The 21,000-nt window shown below is 41.2% G+C and overlaps 1 protein-coding gene across 7 annotated transcripts in view; it reads right to left on the reverse strand.

The window, feature by feature from the left end:
- BLTP1 (bridge-like lipid transfer protein family member 1) overlaps window positions 1-20,048 on the reverse strand; it is an 87,443-nt gene extending 67,395 nt beyond the window's left edge. For all 7 annotated transcript variants that reach the window (XM_083861056.1, XM_083861055.1, XM_083861053.1 and 4 more), the window contains exons 1-8: window positions 19,968-20,048; window positions 12,239-12,368; window positions 9,354-9,470; window positions 7,897-7,975; window positions 7,216-7,280; window positions 3,883-4,069; window positions 2,684-2,765; window positions 1,815-2,008 (exon numbers count right to left, since the gene is read on the reverse strand). In XM_083861056.1, the coding sequence (XP_083717182.1) occupies window positions 1,815-2,008; window positions 2,684-2,765; window positions 3,883-4,069; window positions 7,216-7,280; window positions 7,897-7,975; window positions 9,354-9,470; window positions 12,239-12,335 (821 nt within the window). In that variant the 5' untranslated portion in view covers window positions 12,336-12,368; window positions 19,968-20,048. The remainder of the gene's footprint in view (window positions 1-1,814; window positions 2,009-2,683; window positions 2,766-3,882; window positions 4,070-7,215; window positions 7,281-7,896; window positions 7,976-9,353; window positions 9,471-12,238; window positions 12,369-19,967) is intronic.
- Window positions 20,049-21,000: the final 952 nt, after the last annotated feature.

Consider the following 21,000-nt stretch of genomic DNA (forward strand, 5'->3'; position numbering starts at 1 on the left):
ACACTGGTATATTACAATCTCTTTCCCACATTAATTTACATATTAATAATTCTGGCTTTACTGCCAAAGACATTATTGCAGCTTCTCAGCCACCTCCATAAACTGTCATTTCTTGACCAAAAACAACAATTCCTATGACAGTTGAAGAGTGTGACCTGTTGGAGCACATTGCCCACTTTACCACAGCTCATTTTCAAAGGCAGGAAACCTTGGAAAACATGGAAGACAGCAGATGTAGATATCATGCACTGCCAGAAACTCTTCAAAAGCAACAGAGCAAGAATGTTGAAACTAAGTTTACTTTGAGAGTAGCGACAGCAGAGAAAGATCAAATACTTTAATACAAACTAGATAATGGTCATAAATTAAAATGAGATTATCATTACCATTTTCAAGTATTTCCTAATATCTATCCTGAACTACCACCTTGACTGAGCCTGCTGCCGCCAAACTTCTTCTGCTTTGACCTGCTTTTCCTAGCATCATTTTTTTTTTCTTTTCTTAAATTTCAGAGGACTCATTTGCAAAGAGTGATAGAAGCATCGAGATGGGTGTTTGTAATACAAAATGTCAGTTTTCAAGGTGAAATTTTGATGGTTGTATTGAATACTCACTGTTACAAATTTCATCAAGTCACTCGGCTGTTTTTTATATACTCACTACCTGCAGGAATTTCTGGAAGTTAAAACACCCAGCTCAAATTTTAAGCCAAAGCACTATAAGAGGGCAGGCTCTAAAGAGTCAAACATTCTCCATTTCCAGTGAATTGGGCAATTTTTTGAATTTACCCAGTAAATTAGAGCACATTTTGTGCACAGATGCCATCCTTCAGCCATCAGAAGCTACTGAGATGGTAAGAACATAAAAAGCAAATACTTAGAGGAAGCAGGAGGAAAAGCTAATAGATTGAGTATCTTAATCCTATTTTGTTTTAATCTTGTTTGCTTTCAATATTAGTTGCAGAAATTTCCTTTGTCGTCATGCTGGAAGAGTAAGACTCTGTACACAGCCACAGAATGTTCTGTGACAAACATAAAGGCATGTCACAAACAGCAGTGTTTGGCTGATGAAAAGCCAATTAAGGTACAGATGATGTACAGTTTATTTTATTGCTTCATGCAAGCACTACGGCTTGTGTTTGACTACCTTCAGTTTGTTCTAGCTGCCTAATTTCGCTTATGCAGAATACACAGAGGTGAAAGGATCAGCAATCTGTCTTCAAAAGATAACATGGTTTCCCCTCTACCAAGTCTGACACAGCTTTTGCCCAGTTTGGGGTATTTTTTAGTATTTCCTAAACCATGAATCAGCTTTACAGAAGTCAACACCTTAAACTTTGTGTTTCAGATAGAAATTTAGTGCTGGCAAACCCTGGGGACAGCTCTAGTACCTGAGAGAAGGAAAATAAACCTTGGACACGGGATGCCACATCCTTGGAAACATTCAAGGCCAGGCTGGATGGGGCTCAGAGCAATCTCATCTGGCTGAAGATGTCCCTGCTCATTGTAGAGGGGTTGAACTAAATGGCCTTCAAGAACCCTTTCCAACCCAGACATTTCTATTATTCTGTGCTTAATAATAGAGAACACACACACAAAAATGCAAACCTAGAATAACAGAGAAAACCAGTGTTTTTCTCCATAAATGAGATTTGTTCAAAGATCCAAAATTAAAAACCTTTAGAGTGGTAAAAATGGCAACAGTCTAAACACACTGAGTAAAATAAAGGTGTTGAAGCACAACAAACATTCTCTTCTTAGCATTCTTAAAATACATAATAAATTAATATGGATACAAAACCACCCCAAACTTACTCATCATTTTGAAGACCAACATATCTTGGACTTGGAACCAGCATGACTCTAACATTTTCCAGTTTTCCCTTCACGATGTGCATGAACTGATCAAGGTGGCTTGAAGGTGGTTTTGTGGTGTATGTCAAAAAAGCATCATCAAAGTTAACGCAAAGTGTTTGTGGCTGATAATGATTCCCAAATGCCAAGCGACCCTAAAATCAAAAAGCAAACCCAATAACTCATTGGTAATCACTGATCTCTTATATTTACATACCTATTTACACTGTTCTCTTGCATTTAAGTATTTATTTACCTACAAAAATGCAGCTGAACTAGCCATGTGCAAATAAAGAACGTGGACCAAAGTCCTAACCTGTGCATATCTAAAAATACCACCTTACATGTTAAATTCTCAATTTTTTCTTCCATTACCTCAATAACCGTTTTTCTTTTTTGCTGTTGATTATTTGGGTTTTCTGAGGGGTGGTGTGGTTTTGGGACATAACACCAACTTTTAAAGAAGGTGTCCAAATATCCATATTAAACCGTGCAGAGGGAAAAAAAAAAGGAAAACAACCCCAAACACCTGCCAAAAATGCAACACCATATTGTAGAACACCCACAATGTAATTGCTTAGTGATACTCTGGAAATCACTACTAAGTCTAAGGCAGGAGCATTTCCCAAAAGTTAGAACATAACTGTGTTTCCACCAGCACCAGAAGGATTTGTGACTGTGTCAGGAGAATGCTCATGGTGTAACTTTAACTTTTAAAGCATGAAGGCAAACAAAAGCTTTAAATAGAATGTGTAGGAAAAACGAATGGCAAATGTCATTTTTAAGCAAATACTGATAAATATTTTCCCCGTAAGGGTCTTTTCACTCACCGTGCTCACATTGACTTTAATGACTGGAATAAGTGATCTCCATGAAGAAGACGGGTCTTGAGATTCAGTTTTTACTTTAACACTAAATAAAAATTAAAAAAAAAAAAAATTTAAAAAAAAATTTAAAAAAAAGGGGGGGGAGGGTTATTATTTTGCCTTTTCTGCAGAAGAACCAACCAATTTTTTCTTCCAGAGGTCTTCAGGGCTCAGATCTTGGGGAACACTCCTTCCCAAGAGGGTTGCCCCCTGCAAAGGACCTGCCAGCAGACAACTTGCCAGGCTTCCCAAGCCTGGGAGAACAACAGGAAGCACATGGAGCTACACCTTGGTGCTGACACAGGTAGGAAACAAGCATGCCTTGTTTTACTCAGAGCAATAGTTAAATAAATCTTCCTCAGGGGATCTTGGCCTGCTCTAAATACTACTGATGAGGCATGGGATTTTTCATTTCCCAAGACACATCCTCCTCAAAGGCAGAAATCCTTGCTGTGCCTGTCAATAAAAACACAACGAGACTGGCTGGGAGGCAGAGCCCTTACTCAAACTCAGGACTGCCACAGCATCCTGCAGCTGCCCTCTCTGTAATTTAGTAACTGGCCAGCAGCAGTGGCAGGACTCAAGTCTCATTAGATATCCTCTGCTCCCAACAGTAAATCAGTCTGGTGTGGTCCTGCCCAAAGAGACGCTGATTATTTAACATCTGACTGCACTGCACATAAGCCATGTAAAACTCCTTACACTTCCACAACATGTTTTCTGGGATACCCCAAAAAGAGGAATCAACAGAAGACAGTTTGTGTAGCTGTATACAAGACCATACAGACCCTCACATTTTGCCTGTTCAAGGTCTTGAGCAGCTGTTACTTTACTGAGCAAAACCATTATTATTCTGCCAGCATAATCCTCATCAACACATGCTTTCTCTCCACACTGTATTTCAAATAGATTTTTCAGCCTGTCTCTGATCATTAAACAAGAGTGCTTGGTTTGTTTGGCTGTGTTTTTTAATTATCACTGGTAGGAAGTCTGAGGAAAGGGAAAAGATTCAGCCTGTCAGGCTTGTCAGTGCAATTTCTCTCAGCTGTGCTTCCCTCGTTTGGCGTTTGGCCTGCAGAGCATGTTAACAAAACATTCTCCAATTAGTTCAGCACTTTGCAGAACAAAGCATCGACAAAATAGCAAAATGAATAATTATTTACCTTTCAAGATTGGCGTGTGTTCTCTGCCTCCCATTCACTTGTGCTTTCTCATCATCTGTCTTTGCTGGAATTATTGTGGGATCCAAGCCAAACAGTTCCTGAAGTTGTCCATAAAGCTCAGAGCGGTTGTACACGTGAAATTCAAAGTCATTCACCATAATATACAGTCGAGTTTCTGCCTTTGGATCTAAGGAAAAGAGGTTCCAATTCTATTTCAACATTGCCTTGGAATATTTACAGTTTCTCAAATATGCACACTTTGCAAAACCAATCCACACAGTACTGAACAGCTGCTGAAGTAAATATTAAAAAGCTCTAAAAAACTCCATAAAATAATTACAGCATTCTAAGCAAATCAGTAAAACTTGATGAATAAGACAGCTGCATACAAAATATTAAATCTGAAAGGCATTTCACCCCTAGGTCACAGTCCAAAAAAAAAAAAAAAAAAAAAAAATCCAGACAGAAACTGCACAAAATGCTAAATGAAGATTTTCAGTCTCATGTATGAAAACAAACAAATATCCCCCTCAATACATAGAACAGAAGCCTCGGTGAAAATTTCTGCTTTTTAGCACAGGTATCATGGAGATCAATTGAATCTCAAAACCCAAATGGTTTTCTAGCCAAGCTCCCTGGTACACCATGCCTGAAGTGGGAAAAAGCGTTCTTTTATAGACAAACAGAAAACATTAATATGCAGAACTAACAGGATCATACTCATTTTTGCACAATCAGTCAACAGTCTCACAAATTTAAAATTTCAACTGATATCAGCTTGGTTCTCTTATCCTTAAAACCTATTTTAACATCTGCTGATCATATAGAGAGCTGATTGTGACATACTTTGACATACTTTTGCAGCAGAAAGTGTGACCTAATTATGCAGTTAATGTGAGGGAAAAGCTCGCACCACTTCCCCCTAATTACCCAGTTGAAAGAGTGCCCATTACACATTGACTCAAGAGATCTGAGCTGCTCTAAAAACCCCATCTGGTCTTTCTAAGTCAAACAGACTTCCGGCAGCTGAAGAATCAATGGTTATTACAACAGTCCCCAGTTTGTAACTCAGGGGGTACAAACTGAAGGAGCCTTTCCCAAAGGCACAAGAAATTAAAACTCAGAGCAGACATTTGTGGTCAGGGTCAAAAGAAGAAATGCAGATACTCAAGATCCAAGGTTTAGAGACATCTGCTTGATTAAATGCACCCAATTTGATAAAATACTCACCTGTTCCTCAAAATCACACATCTCTGCAACACTGTCCCAACAACAACCCACTCTTTTTCCCCAACATACCTTAAGTACCAGAAAGTTCCATATAATTATCAAAATACACACATATAGAAAGTAAGTTTCCAGAACATATTGACATCACAGTTTTCTTGAACAAGAGACAGAGAAAAGCTAATGAGCCAGCTTCAGTTCCTTCCTGTTTTCATAAAAGCACCATCAAATCCATTTGTTGCCAACCTTAACTTGCATCAGTAAGAGTCAGGCAAAGAATGACATGGAAAAAGACTGGGACACACAATTACTCACCCAGGAGACCTCAGTAGCATCCAGTACACAAATAAATGTAATTTTTCAATTCCTGGATGCAAGCATTATTAGACTTCATTTACTAAATGCAATAATATGGACCAATTCATTTCTTTAAAGGGGATTTAAAGAGACAAGTATCTCTTTTTCCTAACAACAAAAACAAGGTTTGACCTCTGCACATCAATTTGGTTGGCTAAAACACTTCTGGAAAAGAAAAAATAAAGGAACAAGAGACAAGCAAATCTGAATGTTATGATACTAAATGATTCAAAGAAGCATTTATGTAGGTTATGTACAAGTAACCACCAGATTGTTTCACAATGTAAAAACTGATAATGGGGCTGTGGCACCTAAGCCAGGTCATTGGGGTGTGCTCTATCCACAACATGATCCTCCAGCTTTAGTTCCCAAACCACTTCCCATTTCTCAAGCATATACAAAACCTCAAGCACAATTTAACACTTAAAGAGCATTTCAGTCATGTTACTTTGTTGTCAGACTTGGACACCTCTAACTTCTGTGGTTACTCAGTTTATTTGTCCAGTAATCACGTGGCCTTCAATGCCAGCAGAAAACCTTAAAGCCTTGCAGTGTTGCCAAGCAAAAATGCCACCACAGAGGAGAGGTATTAAATTAAAATAATTTTTTCATTCTCTGAGCCAGTAGAGAAATGTGTTTTAACTAGCAGATGAAGAAAATCCTATGAAAATCTGTTGGACAGTAACCTTTGGTTGGCAAAAATCTAATTAACTCCAAGACTAAGTTCCACTTTCTGAACTATTTTTTATGGTGTAAAGAATTTGAATTGTTCCCTACCACCTCACAGGGTGAGCAGTGCCTCAGTAAATAGAAATGAGCAGCTCTGCCAAACTGCTATCACTGCTCAGAGTGGTGTCTCCCATCCACCTTACTGATTTTGCATGCAGTACTGCTGCCACTGCTGAGTTGGTAATGACACAGCAACAGCTGCACGAGCTTGCTGACAAGTCTAAGAGGCTTCACACCAGCAGAAGCCACTCCTAAAGACAAGGACAGGAAAAAAAAAGCCCTCCAGAGTTCAATGACCCTCTCAATTAGTGTACTCAGCTGTAGACAGCTGACATTTCTGGACCTCCTTGAATGAGCAATGGAGCTGTGATGGCTCCAAAAGTCAAGAGAGGCAGGACTTGAGTCCCATTCAACAAGATTCTAATCCTATAAATTATTAAGTACATAGCCCTAGGCTACTCATGCTTTCTCACTGTGTTTTCTGCAGATACAATTCATCTCTTGCATCTGTGTTAATCACCCATCTTCAGCCAGAGATAAGGAAGAAAAATAAATGAATTTTTCACACTTCTCCACTTCTGTAACCACAGATGTCATCAAGGCACAAGCTTGTCAAATACTAAGAATATCCCTCATCGTAACACTAGCTAAAATACTGAAAGCACAACACTCACTGAAACTCAGAACCTTGTACCACTTGCTGAACATAAGACATCTCTATTCATCATAGTTATCAACTTCAATACAGAGACAATTATGCTTGGACTCCAGATAATGAAGGCTACTATTAAGATTAATGGTTTGTGTCAAGAAGAGTTCAAGTCCCCAATAATGAATCCTGTATTTATTTCTTCATTTCATTTGCTCTGCAACCAGTGAGAAAATCCATACCTCCTGAGGATCCAGAGTACTTCAGGTACGTATTAACAAAGCAATTGCATGCCTGTGATTGTGCAAAGGAAGTGTGTTTCTATAGGATACCTGTAAATTTAAATTTTGAAGCCTTTTCAGGAAACCTACCGTGCTGCTTCTGCTTGGGGTTGTACATTTTCCACCAGCGAAAAATGATAAATCCATCTTGAATTCTAGATCAAATAAATTGGAATAAAACAGAAGTTGAGGGAGTGATAAATCTAACATCCTACATGCAGTTTGTGTAGAAAACTGCAGCTGAGGCAGTGTACAAGCAACATGAAAGCACAAAGCACTACAGCACACGGTGTATTACACGATTCCTGCTTTAGCTGCAACTCATATAAAATCCCACACCCATTGCCTCCTCAAGGCTTTCCAAATCTGACAGCAAGAATCCAAACTACAAACTATTTGCTAGAGTGCAGTTCAGGAAACAAATTATTCTGAATCCCAGTAAATAAAGGCCAACTACTTGGCCAACACGAATCTTGCAGACTTAAGAGCAGGAGGATGAAGGAACATAAATGAAAAAACAGTTCTTCACACTGTTTATTTGGCAAATATTAAGGACAAGTACAATCTTATCCAGCACTCATTTCCAAATGATAAGGGTAAAGCAGCAAATGAGCTCACAAGTATGTTGGAGTGTTAAATACCAGGACCAAAAGGGACAGTCTAACACTTACAAATACACTGCTCATTTGGAAGACTGCATTTTGATTTGTGCTATTTAGACCTGTATTTAAAATACTTCTTTAGAAGGGGGACTCTCCTGGAAATCTGTACCTGATGGACATGTCCTCTGTGATGAAATAGATTTCACGCACCATGACTTTTCCAGACAGCACAGAGAACGAAAAAGAACCTAATTATTAAAAAAAAAAAAAAAAAGGCATTTATTAGCCTAAAGCTGTTGATTTTGTGAACAAAGAGAATACAGCATTAAATTATCTGAAATGAGTTAACTGGTAATCTTGAGTTTTCCCTCAGAAGGGAAGCCAAAGATTGAGAACACAGAAGACAAAGTACTCAACTAAGGGACGCTGGGTTAGGCACCACCCAACAATACAACCAAGCCCCTGAGACACATGAGTCACTCAGAAACACCCAGGTGCTTTGCAAAGCTCAAAAGAGTTAGAAAAGCTGTTTTGAACATTTAGAGTCTCAAGCCATTGTGTGCAAGACCATAATCAGAGAAATAAAGATTCCTGATGGATTGTTTTTAAAAATTTTAAATGGCTGTAAGGATTTTGGTCCAATTATTAGGACAAGTTATGTTTACAGCAAAAAGGATTAATACCCGTGAAAAGACCAGCAGGTAATGCAATAGCCTAGATTTTTCCTAAGGCTGTTCACCTCACTCACAGAAAGTTAAGTACATCATAATTTTTTTTTAAGAAATCAACATTGAACAACTGAAACCAAGCTGTAAATCATGGGATTTAATTAACATTATGTTCTACTTACTGATGAGATTTATAAAGAATACCACATATTTGGCCAGTCATATCAGCTGTCCTTTCTTAATGGCAGTTTCACAGAGAAATTTTAATAAAAACCTATAGATCAAGTGTAGCAGCCAGTAAATATTTAATTTATTTTGCTCTTCAAAAAAGCTGGATTTGAACGTGGTTTGGAATACAGTTCTTAGATTCTTGAGGCAATAAGCAAATAAATTGCAAGGGTGTCTCTGGCAGGCCAAGCATGAGTGGGATTTTTTAATTTTAAGTTTTCACTACACTTATGATGTATAGTTGCAGAAAAAGTCCAGAATTGAAGTCACTGCTATTCTGTGAAGCAGAGGAAGGCAGAGGAGCAAGTGAGAGAAAATTAAAAGTGTGATCAGTGAGGCTGTGGGCTACAGCTCTCTGTGACTCAGCATCAGATATTTTTGTAAGTGGGTGAGTGCCCAAGTGATTTGCACTGACCTGTTTTATTGAAAAAAGTTTAAAATATTTTAATAAAAAGTTAATGGATTTTGATGCAAAATGTTCTAGCCAGTATCAATCCTACATATCACAGCCCCAGTATGCATCAACCTGTGATTAGCTGTTCTGACAGCTTATTTAGAAAGCAAGGACAGTGCTGGAACAGGGACTCAAGGCTTGAGTCTGCTTTGAAACCACTAAATGTTTTCAAATCACTCTAACAAAGGAACACTGGGTTCACTTCAAATTTTTAGCAAACTGGGGTAGGTTAAAAAGCAGCAGACAAAGACTGGCATTACATTAATCATAACTTACCAATATGGATGTAGCCATGTTTATATAATCTGTTAAGAACCAACGTTAAAATGAGTCCAATGTTCCGGGAATTATAGTAAGTTAGGTAGATAATCCATCCACAGGACAATATTGTTGCTGTTGAAAGATTACAATGAATTAAAGCATTTTTTAAAGTACACTGACCCAGATAAAAACCTTACCTATTAGGACGAGGAGGCATAGCAGTGTTCTTCCTGCTTTCCAAAAAAATTGAAATTGACAGGACACTTAAATGGGTGTTTTCAGAGAGATGTTGTGAGAAGGGTGTGAAGAGATTGGGGAGAAAAGGAGGAAGTGGGAAGTCCAGAAAAATACAGATTCTTCACTGCTCTGCAGTTCCCCAATATAAAAAATGCCTGTCCTCCCAGAGGACCTGCAGAAGGCATCACATTATTTCATTACATCACCTACCATCTAAGAAGTTAGATTTTATAGATTGAATTGTAACATCCATTGTCCCACATGGACATTTATTTCAGGGATTGAAATAAATGAGGTTTAAAAAACCCCAACACCACGGAAGTCATGCTATATCCCTTCCCTACTCTTCTCCAAACTGTGAACTGTAACTTAAATTTCTGGTCCTTCATATATTATCACAGAAAACATTGTCATATATGAAAACATTTCCTATGATGTTGTATCCAGAGAGAAATGCACCAGCCCTTGGGTTAACAGAAATACCTCAACAGTTCAAGCATGGAATTTGATATGGAAAAAAGGAAATAGCAATCCAATGAGAACCATGCTTTTTTAAAAAAAAAAAATCAGGTCTGCTAATCCCCAATGTAATTTTTTACTTTAGTTGATTAAGAGCTAGTAACCTATTTCTAATTAAAAAGGTTTCTCTAAGCTTCCAGAAGGACAAACCAAAAAGGAATGGTACTGCCAAGGAATGGACTAGTTCTAATTCACCTTATTGATAATTACCATTCTGTTTCACCCAAAGCAGAGTAGGGAAAAAACCTGTACTTTGTAACAGAAGTTTTTCATTTATGCTAAAAATGGAAACATTTTATGGAAAATCTAAAATGCAGAAAGGCATAGGAGCAAGACACCTTCACTTTGAAGAGAGTTTGGATGATTAATTTTAAAAAAATTACAAAAAATTTACAAGACCAATCTGTTATTCCATTGTTCCTTTATTTTTTCCAGTGGGATACTCCACTGCTTCACAACAATACTTCGCTGAAAGAGAAGGTGAAAATGACTGCCATGACTTTTATTGTTTCCTTACTGGAAAATGGATCCAGTGTGAACAAAATTGAAGCAGCTCGAGCAATAAACTGCTTGACACATTAAACAAACTAAATCTGTGTGGTTGATCACACAGGAAAGAGCAGGGAGGGTGGAAGCTGGTTTCCTCCCAGGAAAGAAATTCAGGCTGGCATTGAGAGCAGGCAAACTCCAAGGACAGTGTTCACCTCCCCCACTTTCAGGTCAGCAAGCTCCTTACTGTTGCTCCTCTGTGGGGAGGGAGAAAGGTGGGATGACTCACACTCTGAGGGTACATAAAGCTCAACTCGAGGGTAAAGTTCAACTAGACACTGCTAGATGGCTGAGGTCAAGAAGGTGCCCTCTTAAGGTGAAAGATACTGAGAAAAACTGGGAAACCAGGACAGTTTCCAGTCCTGATCCACCGCCTCCAGCACTAGACTCACCTCTGCCACGAACTCTTGCCCTTTCCTTCACCAAATCCCATAAACTTCATTAATTTCTTTATTATATTCTTGATTTTTAAAGCCTCTTCACTGAAACCAAGCTTTGGAAATTTCCAAAGTTCTACTGCATGTGATTTTTAGAAATTATTCCAGCAGTGAGCAACAGCTCTTTGAGGAACATGTTCATTTCTGGAATTCATCACCTTTTACTGAGACCAGTAGTTAGCTATTTCAGCATTCAGGAGAGGAAATTACTGATATCTTTTTATGTTCCCTCATAACAGAATGCCATAGGTCAGCAGATAAAAGCAAAGGAAGAAAGGTTGGTTGAAACTAGGTGAGTTAATAAACATCACTCTAATGTGTTTCTATCCAAACCTCCTAACAGGAAGCAAGTCAAAGCTTTTGAAGACAAAATTTTCAGATCTATCGAAACCTTCAGATTCAAATTTGCATCTGTTTCACATTTTACCATGAGCTACTACCAGCGACTTCCCATTTTCTCATCTTGACTACACTGAGAACTCTCTATTGAGTACAAACTTCCCATTTCAACACATTAAAAACAAACAAATAACAAACATAAGCACCCTCAAATAATTCACCTATGTCCTTTCTATTCAATTTGGACGACTGAAAAATAATTCCAGTATGTCAATAGCCAACAGACTGCTTTAGCCTGTCAGAAGTGAAAGTGAAAAAATGAAGTTGTTTCTGTGCTGCCCCTCACTCCAAGTCCAAGAGTCAAGGCTGGAAAGCAGGCATTATCTACCTTTGGAAAAGCCTGAGTTCATTGTACATTTTCAGTATTCTTACATGGACCTGAGTACAACTTCAAATTTCTTTTGCTGTCCTTAATCCACTCGTTTATAGATTAAGAAAATAAAAACAGCTACACCAATATAAGCAATAGCACTCCTGCTATTACCAAAATAAAAAATACCTGAATCAGGCATGTTTGCAAATTCAGCTCATTACTGATTAAATGACAGCTTGGCTTAAAGGCTCATTGTGGCATACAATTTAGTCTGGAAGCTGTGTCATTAAACACAATAGTCCTTAGATCACTTTGCAAACTACACCAGATTAAATGGCAGGTAGGCACATATTGGCATAAGGAAGTAATTGCAGCTGACTGTCATGCTAATCCTTTGTTATGGTATCATAAAAGAAATTTAACCAAAACAGAAGAGTTAACCTTACCTACTAACAGCCAAACCACATTGGAGTCATGTTCTGTCAGGAAGTCTTCCAGCTGAGTGATACTTGGGACAAAACTATCATTTTTCCTTTGATCCATTGCTACACTGTTTTTGCACCAGCACCTATAGAACTGAAGGAAAAAGAAAACCATCTCAAAACCAAAATGAGTAACAAGACAGTACAGTTTGGAAAAAATGGACTATGTATCACCTTAAATCATCTCCAGCAGTCTTTTTCACATAAATACAAATGTACTTGTTTTATTCTCTCAATAACAACTTCAAGATTTCTCAGCTACCTCTTCCTTCTACTGCAGACCTCCAGAAACACTTCCCCTCATCTCTGCTGGGAACAGTTCCCAGGCACGAGACTGCCCCAAACAAACTACAGATCAACAAAATACCAAAATATGCTCTCCAAATTTAGTACCTTGAGTGCCCTGTACAGCATACAAAAGCAAATAAATGTCTAAAACTGTTGTGCCACGGCAGTCAGTCAAAAGGCAACTGAACATACAAGGAAAAATGAGGCTGTATCAAGCTTACTAACATGCAAAAATGTAACATGAGACAAAACTCCTGCCCTAGCAGAAGGAAAGGCCAAAGGAGACACTTCCAGGAGTTATGGAAAATTCCCAAAACCTCCTGATTCACTGTGTCCATTAATTCTGCTTAATGATGGATTTGCATCATTTTGTAAAAATTGACTACCTGGTTGACCTGTTGTAGAAACCAGAAAACCAGTCCTTTTGCTCTAATACACTTCTTCAAATCACCCGTAAATCACCTTGCAACTGGGTTATATTAATTAAATGTCATTAGCAGGGTGTTGCTCAACTCAGCACCATCTGTAATTACACAGCAGTATTTTTGTTGCATTGGTTTCATTTGAAGTCTTTTCCCTTGGACGTTATCTGTCAAATCTTACAAAAAAAAGAAGCAATAATTCTGCTTTTTTTTTTTTTTTTTTTTTCTAACACCTTCCAGCTCCTGGCAGCCTGTCTTCCTGACAGTATTCAGCCCTCAAAAAATATGAGTAGACCTTATTCCCCTTTGTTATGAAGTCTCTGCTGGTTTCTCAATCAAGGATTCTAGAACATAAAACTAATATTGATGAGTCCTTAGTTTTTCGGCAGCATAACAGCTTTGGAGTAGTCAGTATTTGCAAATGTTAGCAATAAATGTAGCAACTCATCTTTTTTTTTTTTTTTTTTTTTTTCCTTTAATACTCACACTACTCTCATTATTTTAACTGGAGGAAGTTGGAAAAAAACTGCCTTTAATGCACTTATTTCTCTTGTTGTACCCTCAACCAACAGCCTGTGTTTAGAACTATGATAGGAGCACAGTCTCAGGAATAAGTGCTAATATTTGTTCATTACCCCATCTGCAAGCAGGAGCAGAATGGGGAGGAAAGAACACGAAAGCAGCAAACAGCAAAAACAAAGAAAAAACAAAGAAACACAATGAACCAACACCAGTTTCCAGCAGGGATGATAAAAAAAGCTACCAACTTACTCCCCCTACAAGGGGGAGGGATAAAAGGAATAAACATCACGCATACACACAGACTAAGAAAAGAGCAGTTGTTTCAGAAGGGACTTTAAGAACAGCAAATTAAATCACATAATGGCACTGTGATTTGCTTTAAGACATCCACAGTACCTTAATAAAAAAGCCACATGTCAGTTTGTATGATGAAGCAGATGATGCCTCTGCAGGCAGCCTCCAGGAGCCTTTTAACCCCTGACTCACAGGGTAAAGAGAGAAAGGCAGACCAACACTTCCCCTTGTTCTCTCCCTTTTCACCAAGGGACAACAGGGTCACTCTTGTGACTACCACCACCACCACAGAAATGTTGTCAAGAGATGAGGACTGTCCATCCATTGTCTCAACCACCAATATTTATCTTGTCAAGGAAGCAAACCGTGGCTTTTTCCTAAGAAATTATCAGCCAAAATTACGCGATACTGAGCCATGATTAAAAATTATTAAATAGGACTGTGGCAAGACAACTTGGAGACTGAAAGTATTCAATCTTGATACTTAGCTGCTTAAATACAGTGCTCCTTTTTTTTTTTTTTTTTTTTTTTTTTTTTTTTTGTCATCACTATCTAGAACCATAAACTGGACATATTTTCAATTTTTTTCTGGGATACATTTGCTACCTGCATGCAAATGAATTCAGGAATCCCCCATCACTCATCATGTGTCAATTTAATATATTTGAGCTTCAAAGACGACCTCTAACACCCTGGCCCACTGACTTTTTTTCTTCCTCTTTTGTTAGGGTAGTCTTTGCCCTTGATCAAGTTCCTTGAGAGAGGATGATGGCAACAAAAGTGTAACCACCCCAAACCAGACAGCAGCAACACTTGCACTGGATGTGAGCCCTCAACACACTTCTCAGAGGAATCAGGTGCTTAATCCACTCAGATTAGGAATTACTGTAATACAAAGAAGATGGATGCAAGCAGAGACTTTAGGAGTACACGCTGCTCATAATGTCCTGCTTCATTTATAAGGCCCAGAGGATGAAGGGGCAGGATTTGAACCATCAGGTTTGCTAAGTGGACGAGCTGCAGTCCTTTCAGAGCAGATATTTGCTACTTTCAGTAACCAGCACTTCCTTCTGTCCACAGTCCTCCACCTTCCACCCCTCTACACTGTAAGCACTGGTTTAAATCCTGAACTTCACAGCCTTTCCTCTGGCATGGCCTGTGTACTATAACCACAGGTTTGGATCCTGCAGGCCTCTCACTGCTCACACTCTGCTACATTTATTCCTGTGTGCAAACTTAACTTTGCCATCAGAGCAAACTGCTGCACTCTCCAGGAACAGTGATCCATAGGCTGCTGAGCCTGGAATGTTCTTTCATTCTGCCCACTGTATTCTCTGAAGTCAACTCTGCAAGGAACTACTCTTCGAATGAAGAGACCCAAAGGTGTGAAATGGACTCTTGCCAAGCATGCAAATACACAAAAGAAAATGTAACAAAGAGGAACAGAAACCCAGAACTTCACATTTGTATCTCTGCATTTATTTATAAACTTTTCTCAAGGTCTCTGCTGTTCTGTGATGAAGAGCTCAGTCAGCATGCTGAAATATAGTCCAAAACCATGATAAGTGTTTGGATTAATTTGCCTTCCCCCTGCCTTATTTTTTAAACATATTTTTACTCTTCATTATGTCACTTGTGGCTCTCATTTACCACATACCACGTTAATAAATACAAAATGTATTAGCGTTCCCCTGGGAAGAAGACAGGAGAACATGAATGTTCTGTGGCACTGAGAGGACAGAACACTGATACTCATATTTTATCTTCACAGCAGTCCTTCAGGGCGTCGTGTAGTCATCTTTCTCCAAATGAGCACCTGAAGCAAGGAGAGATAAAGGCCAAATCCCTTATTTATGATGCCCAAACTGAAATACTAGGGGCCCATTTTTCAAGTTGTGCATGTTTGGAGCACTCAGCAGGCTCAAGGCAGACACTAGGCTGCCTTAAAGATATGAGGGTTCTTGACTTTACTGCCAAGTTGCACCACATGGTCAGCCAGGCTGTCCTAATAGCAAAAACACACACTTAACAGACTTTAAAAAGTGAATTTTAATTACTTGTGTCACACATAATCCATTCTTCACAGTACTATAAAGAAACAAGAGAAGTTATAATCCTAGGGGATGCACTTCATTTTCAGCCTGCTTCCACTGTTACAAACCCAATCCAATTTTCACCACAAATATTCCATCCCTAAAAAGCCAAACACCCAAAAGCAGCTTTCTCCCAATCTTTACAAACTCATTTCAATCACATTAGATAGGTAAACTTGTTTTAACCTCAGCCTGGCAAATTAACTCAACACTGAGAACAAACCTCTGCTTGAGCTGAGCCATTAAAAATTGACAGGAGGCATGCATATATGCAAGAGCAGAGAAATCAGAAACTCGGTGACCAGAGTGCAGCCACTTGGCAGGGACAGCTGCATCTACCTGTAAAAGGTCTGTTCTGCACCTACACGCTAGCACAAAGGCAACAAATGTTTTACTCGGTACCTGGGAGCATTAGGGTGATGTGGGTCTTGTGCTGGGCAAAGAAGAGGAGAAAGAAAATGAAATGTCTCTTTACCATATTCTTTGTAAAGCTGTTTTCCTGGTACGCCCTTGTAGGAACAGCTGAATAAAAGGGGTGTCCAAGGGTGGGGGAAAAACAGGCATTTCATTTGAGAAGAAATACTTTTATATGGTCATGAAGTAGGTAGGGAAATAATGGACACGGCCAATTCTCTTATTACTGCTGGAATTCACGAGGGGAATAAACCAGGAATTTAAATTTGCCACACATATCCCTCGGATCGTCACAGAAATCAAGGGCTTATTGAATACATGTTAATTGATGTTATTAGAGGTTAACTACCATTCCAAGGATACTCCCAACTTCTACAGCAATTATTAATCAGTGGAGTTACAATTACACCCAAAGTGTCACACTAATTGACATGAGGCAAATCCCCCTGGTCTCAATAAATGCATGTAGATAATATGTCTGGATGTCTCATCTCAAAAAAGAAGCCATACCTAAGGCAGTTTCCTAAAAAAAAAAAAAAAAAAAAAGGCATTTTTGCATTTGCATTGCATTCCATCACTGCCTTTCAAAGGGTCTCCAACACTTGTGCTACGAAATCAGAGGCTTAGATAAGTAAATGATATTATAAAGGAGGCCCACAAACGTAGACACAGTTCTCCTCTCAGGACATTCTCACACTGTCAGCACCCAGAGGCACATTAAACACATCTCACAAAACAAAAAGCTGCCAACCTTGGCGCCTGTCCCAAAACCCTCCAGCTAGGTCAAACACTTCAAACCCATCACAGCACAGCTTAGGAAACTCAGCTACTCTTCAGTCAACAAGCAAAGGAAAGAGGAAGGAAGAGAAGGAAGGTTGTTCTCAAAAAATAATAAAAAAAAAAAAATAAAAAAAAAATATAATAATAAAAAAAAAAAAAAAAGAAAAACCAAGGGAAGTGACAGCATCAGAGAGCAATTCTGCCACAAGACAAATCTCATCCCCTTCACACCTGGTACCCAATTAAAATTAGCAGCTCTGAGCCTTTTTTAAGAAAACAGCAAAGATTCAGGTCTATTTTCCTCCCTGTCTGCCACTGCTCGAAGTCCCACTAGCGGTAAACTGTAAACAAAATAAACTAGAGCTTTAATTATGCTAATGAAACCCTGCTACAGCCCCGAGCAGAAGCAGCTGCGCTGAAAGCAGAGCCCAGCAGAGCCATACCTGGTTGAGCCAGTGTGTGGACAGCCTTAGTCAAACAAAATTTGCACTAGTAGCTCAGCAAATAACAGGTCTGCTTCCAAATTAATTAAATCAGAATTAAAGCATACTCAAAGGAATGGTGAGATACAAGACAGAAATCATTCTCACAATAGCCTACCCAATGAGGTGGAGTTGCACATCCCTAGTGGTGTCTTTTATTTATCTATTTTTAATAGTATATGACACGAGTTTCCCTACAGAAGAGATCAAAGACAAACTCCTGCTATGGCAACCAGCACACAGCACTTCCACTGCTGGCCTAGGAATCCCTGATTGAATTGGGATGATTTTTCATTTAACTTTCAAAAAGTAAACATACACTGCTTAACCTTGTCTGCCAGACTTCTTCAGGGGAGCTGGTTCTTTTCCTACTTACATTGCCAGGCTTTAATGATGCAGAGAAAAAAAAGGACAAAACAGAAAAAAAAAAAATACAAACCCCAAACCCCACAAACAACAGAACTTAAAGCCTCACAATAGTAGAAATAAATAAGAATTTCCCTCATGCACACTCCTCAACTTAGAGAGAAAAATAAAAATGTTGCCTTTGCGGCGTTTGTTGTTGGTCTTAACAACAAGGCAATAACTTTTTTTCCCCTCCCCTTTTTTAATTTCAGTACAGCACCGCACCTTTGAAATACTTTATGAAACTAAGTCATCTGCTCCATACCTACAAATTTTTCCAGAAGTATACTTCCTTTAAATTTCTCCTCTGACACATGACCTAAATTTGGGGAAAGGGGAAGTCTTTGCCATAAATCAAACTAAGAGTCAGTCTTGTAGCTACATATACCATCATCTTTAAGGGAACTGCCTGTAGGTTTGTCTCAGCCTGAAGTCACCACAAAGATTCTGGTGCAGCAGCAAGTGCTGGAATAACTTATGTGAGGAGATAAGAAGTTTCCAGGAGAAGGCATTACACGTCACCGTAAACACAGGACAACTCTGGATGCTGCTAACCCAAAGCATCAACCTCTTGCCTATTTCACACGGGATAAAATGGTGCAAAAGTGCAACCACCAAACAGCAGCTGATGCACATTTCACATGCCAAAGTTCCCTAACAGCGTTCCCAAAAGGGTGAGTGACTTCAGCATGCCACACACAAGTGTAAGAGCTCTCCCTAAATGTGTCCATCCCTTCACACGATGAGCCCAGACAATCCACCACAAGCAAAACTTGCGCATGAACATTGTCAGAATGTGCAAATTCAGACCATGATCCTAAACAAACATCCCTGAACATCCATTCAGAGCCAACTGCCTAACTGGACGCTCAATACTGTTTTCATCAATGGCTGTTTGAATAACCCATTGACACACTTTTACAAACAAGAGGAATACTCCCTCCTCCACTCCAGTTTTTCTTCTCAGTTGCCAAAATTTCTGGCCCCATTGTTTAGCTGATCACTATACATCAAAAATAGGGGGGTGGGATGGAAAACTCCTGCACGGCAGCAGTAAAAAGAACAAGCCAGAAAAGCAGAATTACTGGATTATGTGACACAACAGAAGAACTCACACGGCAACAACTGTGGTATTTTCAATATTAAACCTGATAAAGCTAAACGTGGCAGCTTTATCTTTAAAATAAAGATAACTACACGTTGTAGCAAACTACCAGCTTGGGAAGTTTTCACAGAGTTGAGTGAAGGCTGATGTGGAGATGTGCCTCAGGACGGGAAACCAGCCCAAACAGAGACTGGGATATTTGCTGCATGGCCACCTTCAAAACACACCTCCACCCTAACAATGTTACATCACGTACTATATCTGTTATGTACATGTTATATTGGTACCTACACCGGGTTTTTTATTGGGAACGCGAAGTGCAAGCACGTTATCATAACATCATTAGAACTACAGCTTAAGACACAGCAAAAAGCAGGCGCAGGTCGCGTTAAATCACTGTGTGTTTGTGTTAAACACTCCCAGGACCGGAGGCACTGGCAGAGATCGCCTCTCACCGCCCAGGGACCAGCACAGGGAAACTTCCCTCGCAGGCCGAACACCCCCGGAGGCGCCCGAGCTCCCGCCCCCCGGCCTGGCATCCTTCCCGCACGGCGTTACCCCATTCCCAAGGGAAAACACCGAGCCCCCGACACCGGGGGGGCTTCTCCCGGCGCCCGGCCGGGATCACGGGAAGCGCGGCGGGACCGGCACCCGGCGATCAGCACACGGCGCTCCGGGGCGGAAGGACAGGCACCGGGCCCCCTCCCCGCCCCGGCCCGGCCGGGCCCGGCAGAGCCCCGCGCCGAACCGCGGCGCCTCCCGGCGCGGGGGCGGCTGCGTGCTCCCGGCAGGCCCAGGGCGAGCGGCGGGGCCGAGCCCTGCGCGCCGGGCCCATCCTGGCGGGAAGCGGAGCGCAGTCCGGTCCCGGCTCCCCTCGCACACACTTACGCCATCACCCTCCGCGGCTTTTCCCCCGCGGACCCGGAACCGGCGGCGGCGGCGGCCGGGGCCCTCCCGCACCTCACGGTGAAGGCGCGGCCCCGCCCACGGCGACGCCGCGGCCAACCGAGAGGCACCGCCGGCCCGCGCGGCCAATCGCGGGGCCGTCCACCCCCTCGGAGGGCGGGCCAGAGGCGCCGCTCCGCCAATGGCGAGGGGCGGCGCCTGCCCCGTGTGTGTCTGTCTGTGTCTGTGTCTGTGTCTGTGTCTGTGTATGTGTATGTGTATGTGTATGTGTCTGTGTATGTGTCTGTGTATGTGTCTGTGTATGTGTATGTGTATGTGTATGTGTGTGTGCGGAGAGCCGCGCCCGCCCCTCCCCGACTCGCGCAGGCGCGGGCACAACTGGAGCCGCCATATGTGCGCCCCGTGCAGCGCCGCGGGCGGGGCCGGGGCTGGGGCCGGTACCTGGCGGGGCCGGCGGGGACACGGCCCCGAAATTGGAGTCTCCCCAATGGATCCCGCCCCCGGCGCCGCTGGCTGGCCGTTAGGACCGGAGGAGGGGCGCTGCCCGCCCGCCCGCCGGCGCCTGGCGGAGCGAGCGAGGGAGCGCCTGCGCGCCCGCGGCACCTGCCGCCCGCCCTTGTCCTCGCAGCGCTTGACGGCGAGGCACCGGAGGGGTTTGTTGGCCGAGCCGGCCGGTAACGGGCTGTTTCTTTTCCAGCCCATTGTTTGTGCCTTCCCGAAAGCTGCCCCCCCCCGCCCCCCCCCCCCCCCGAAACCTGATAAAAAGTGAATTTTCGGGCATTTTTGAACACGTGCGGCCGTGACTAGACTGCCACGTGTAGCCAGATGTAACTGCACACATTTCTTTAGAACCGCCCAGGCATGATAAAACACATAGGTTTCTTTAAAATCACCGAGGCGTGCATCCTCCAGCCTTCAGTAGCACAGCAGAGGAAACCAAAACAGTGACTCTGTGTGTATACATGTGTCTTCTTCATCAGGTCCTTGCACACTGTCAACACTGGTGCTGAGCTCC

The sequence above is a fragment of the Zosterops lateralis genome, assembly GCF_965231275.1.
Source record: "Zosterops lateralis genome assembly, chromosome: 5".
NCBI classification, from domain to species: Eukaryota; Metazoa; Chordata; class Aves; order Passeriformes; family Zosteropidae; genus Zosterops; species Zosterops lateralis.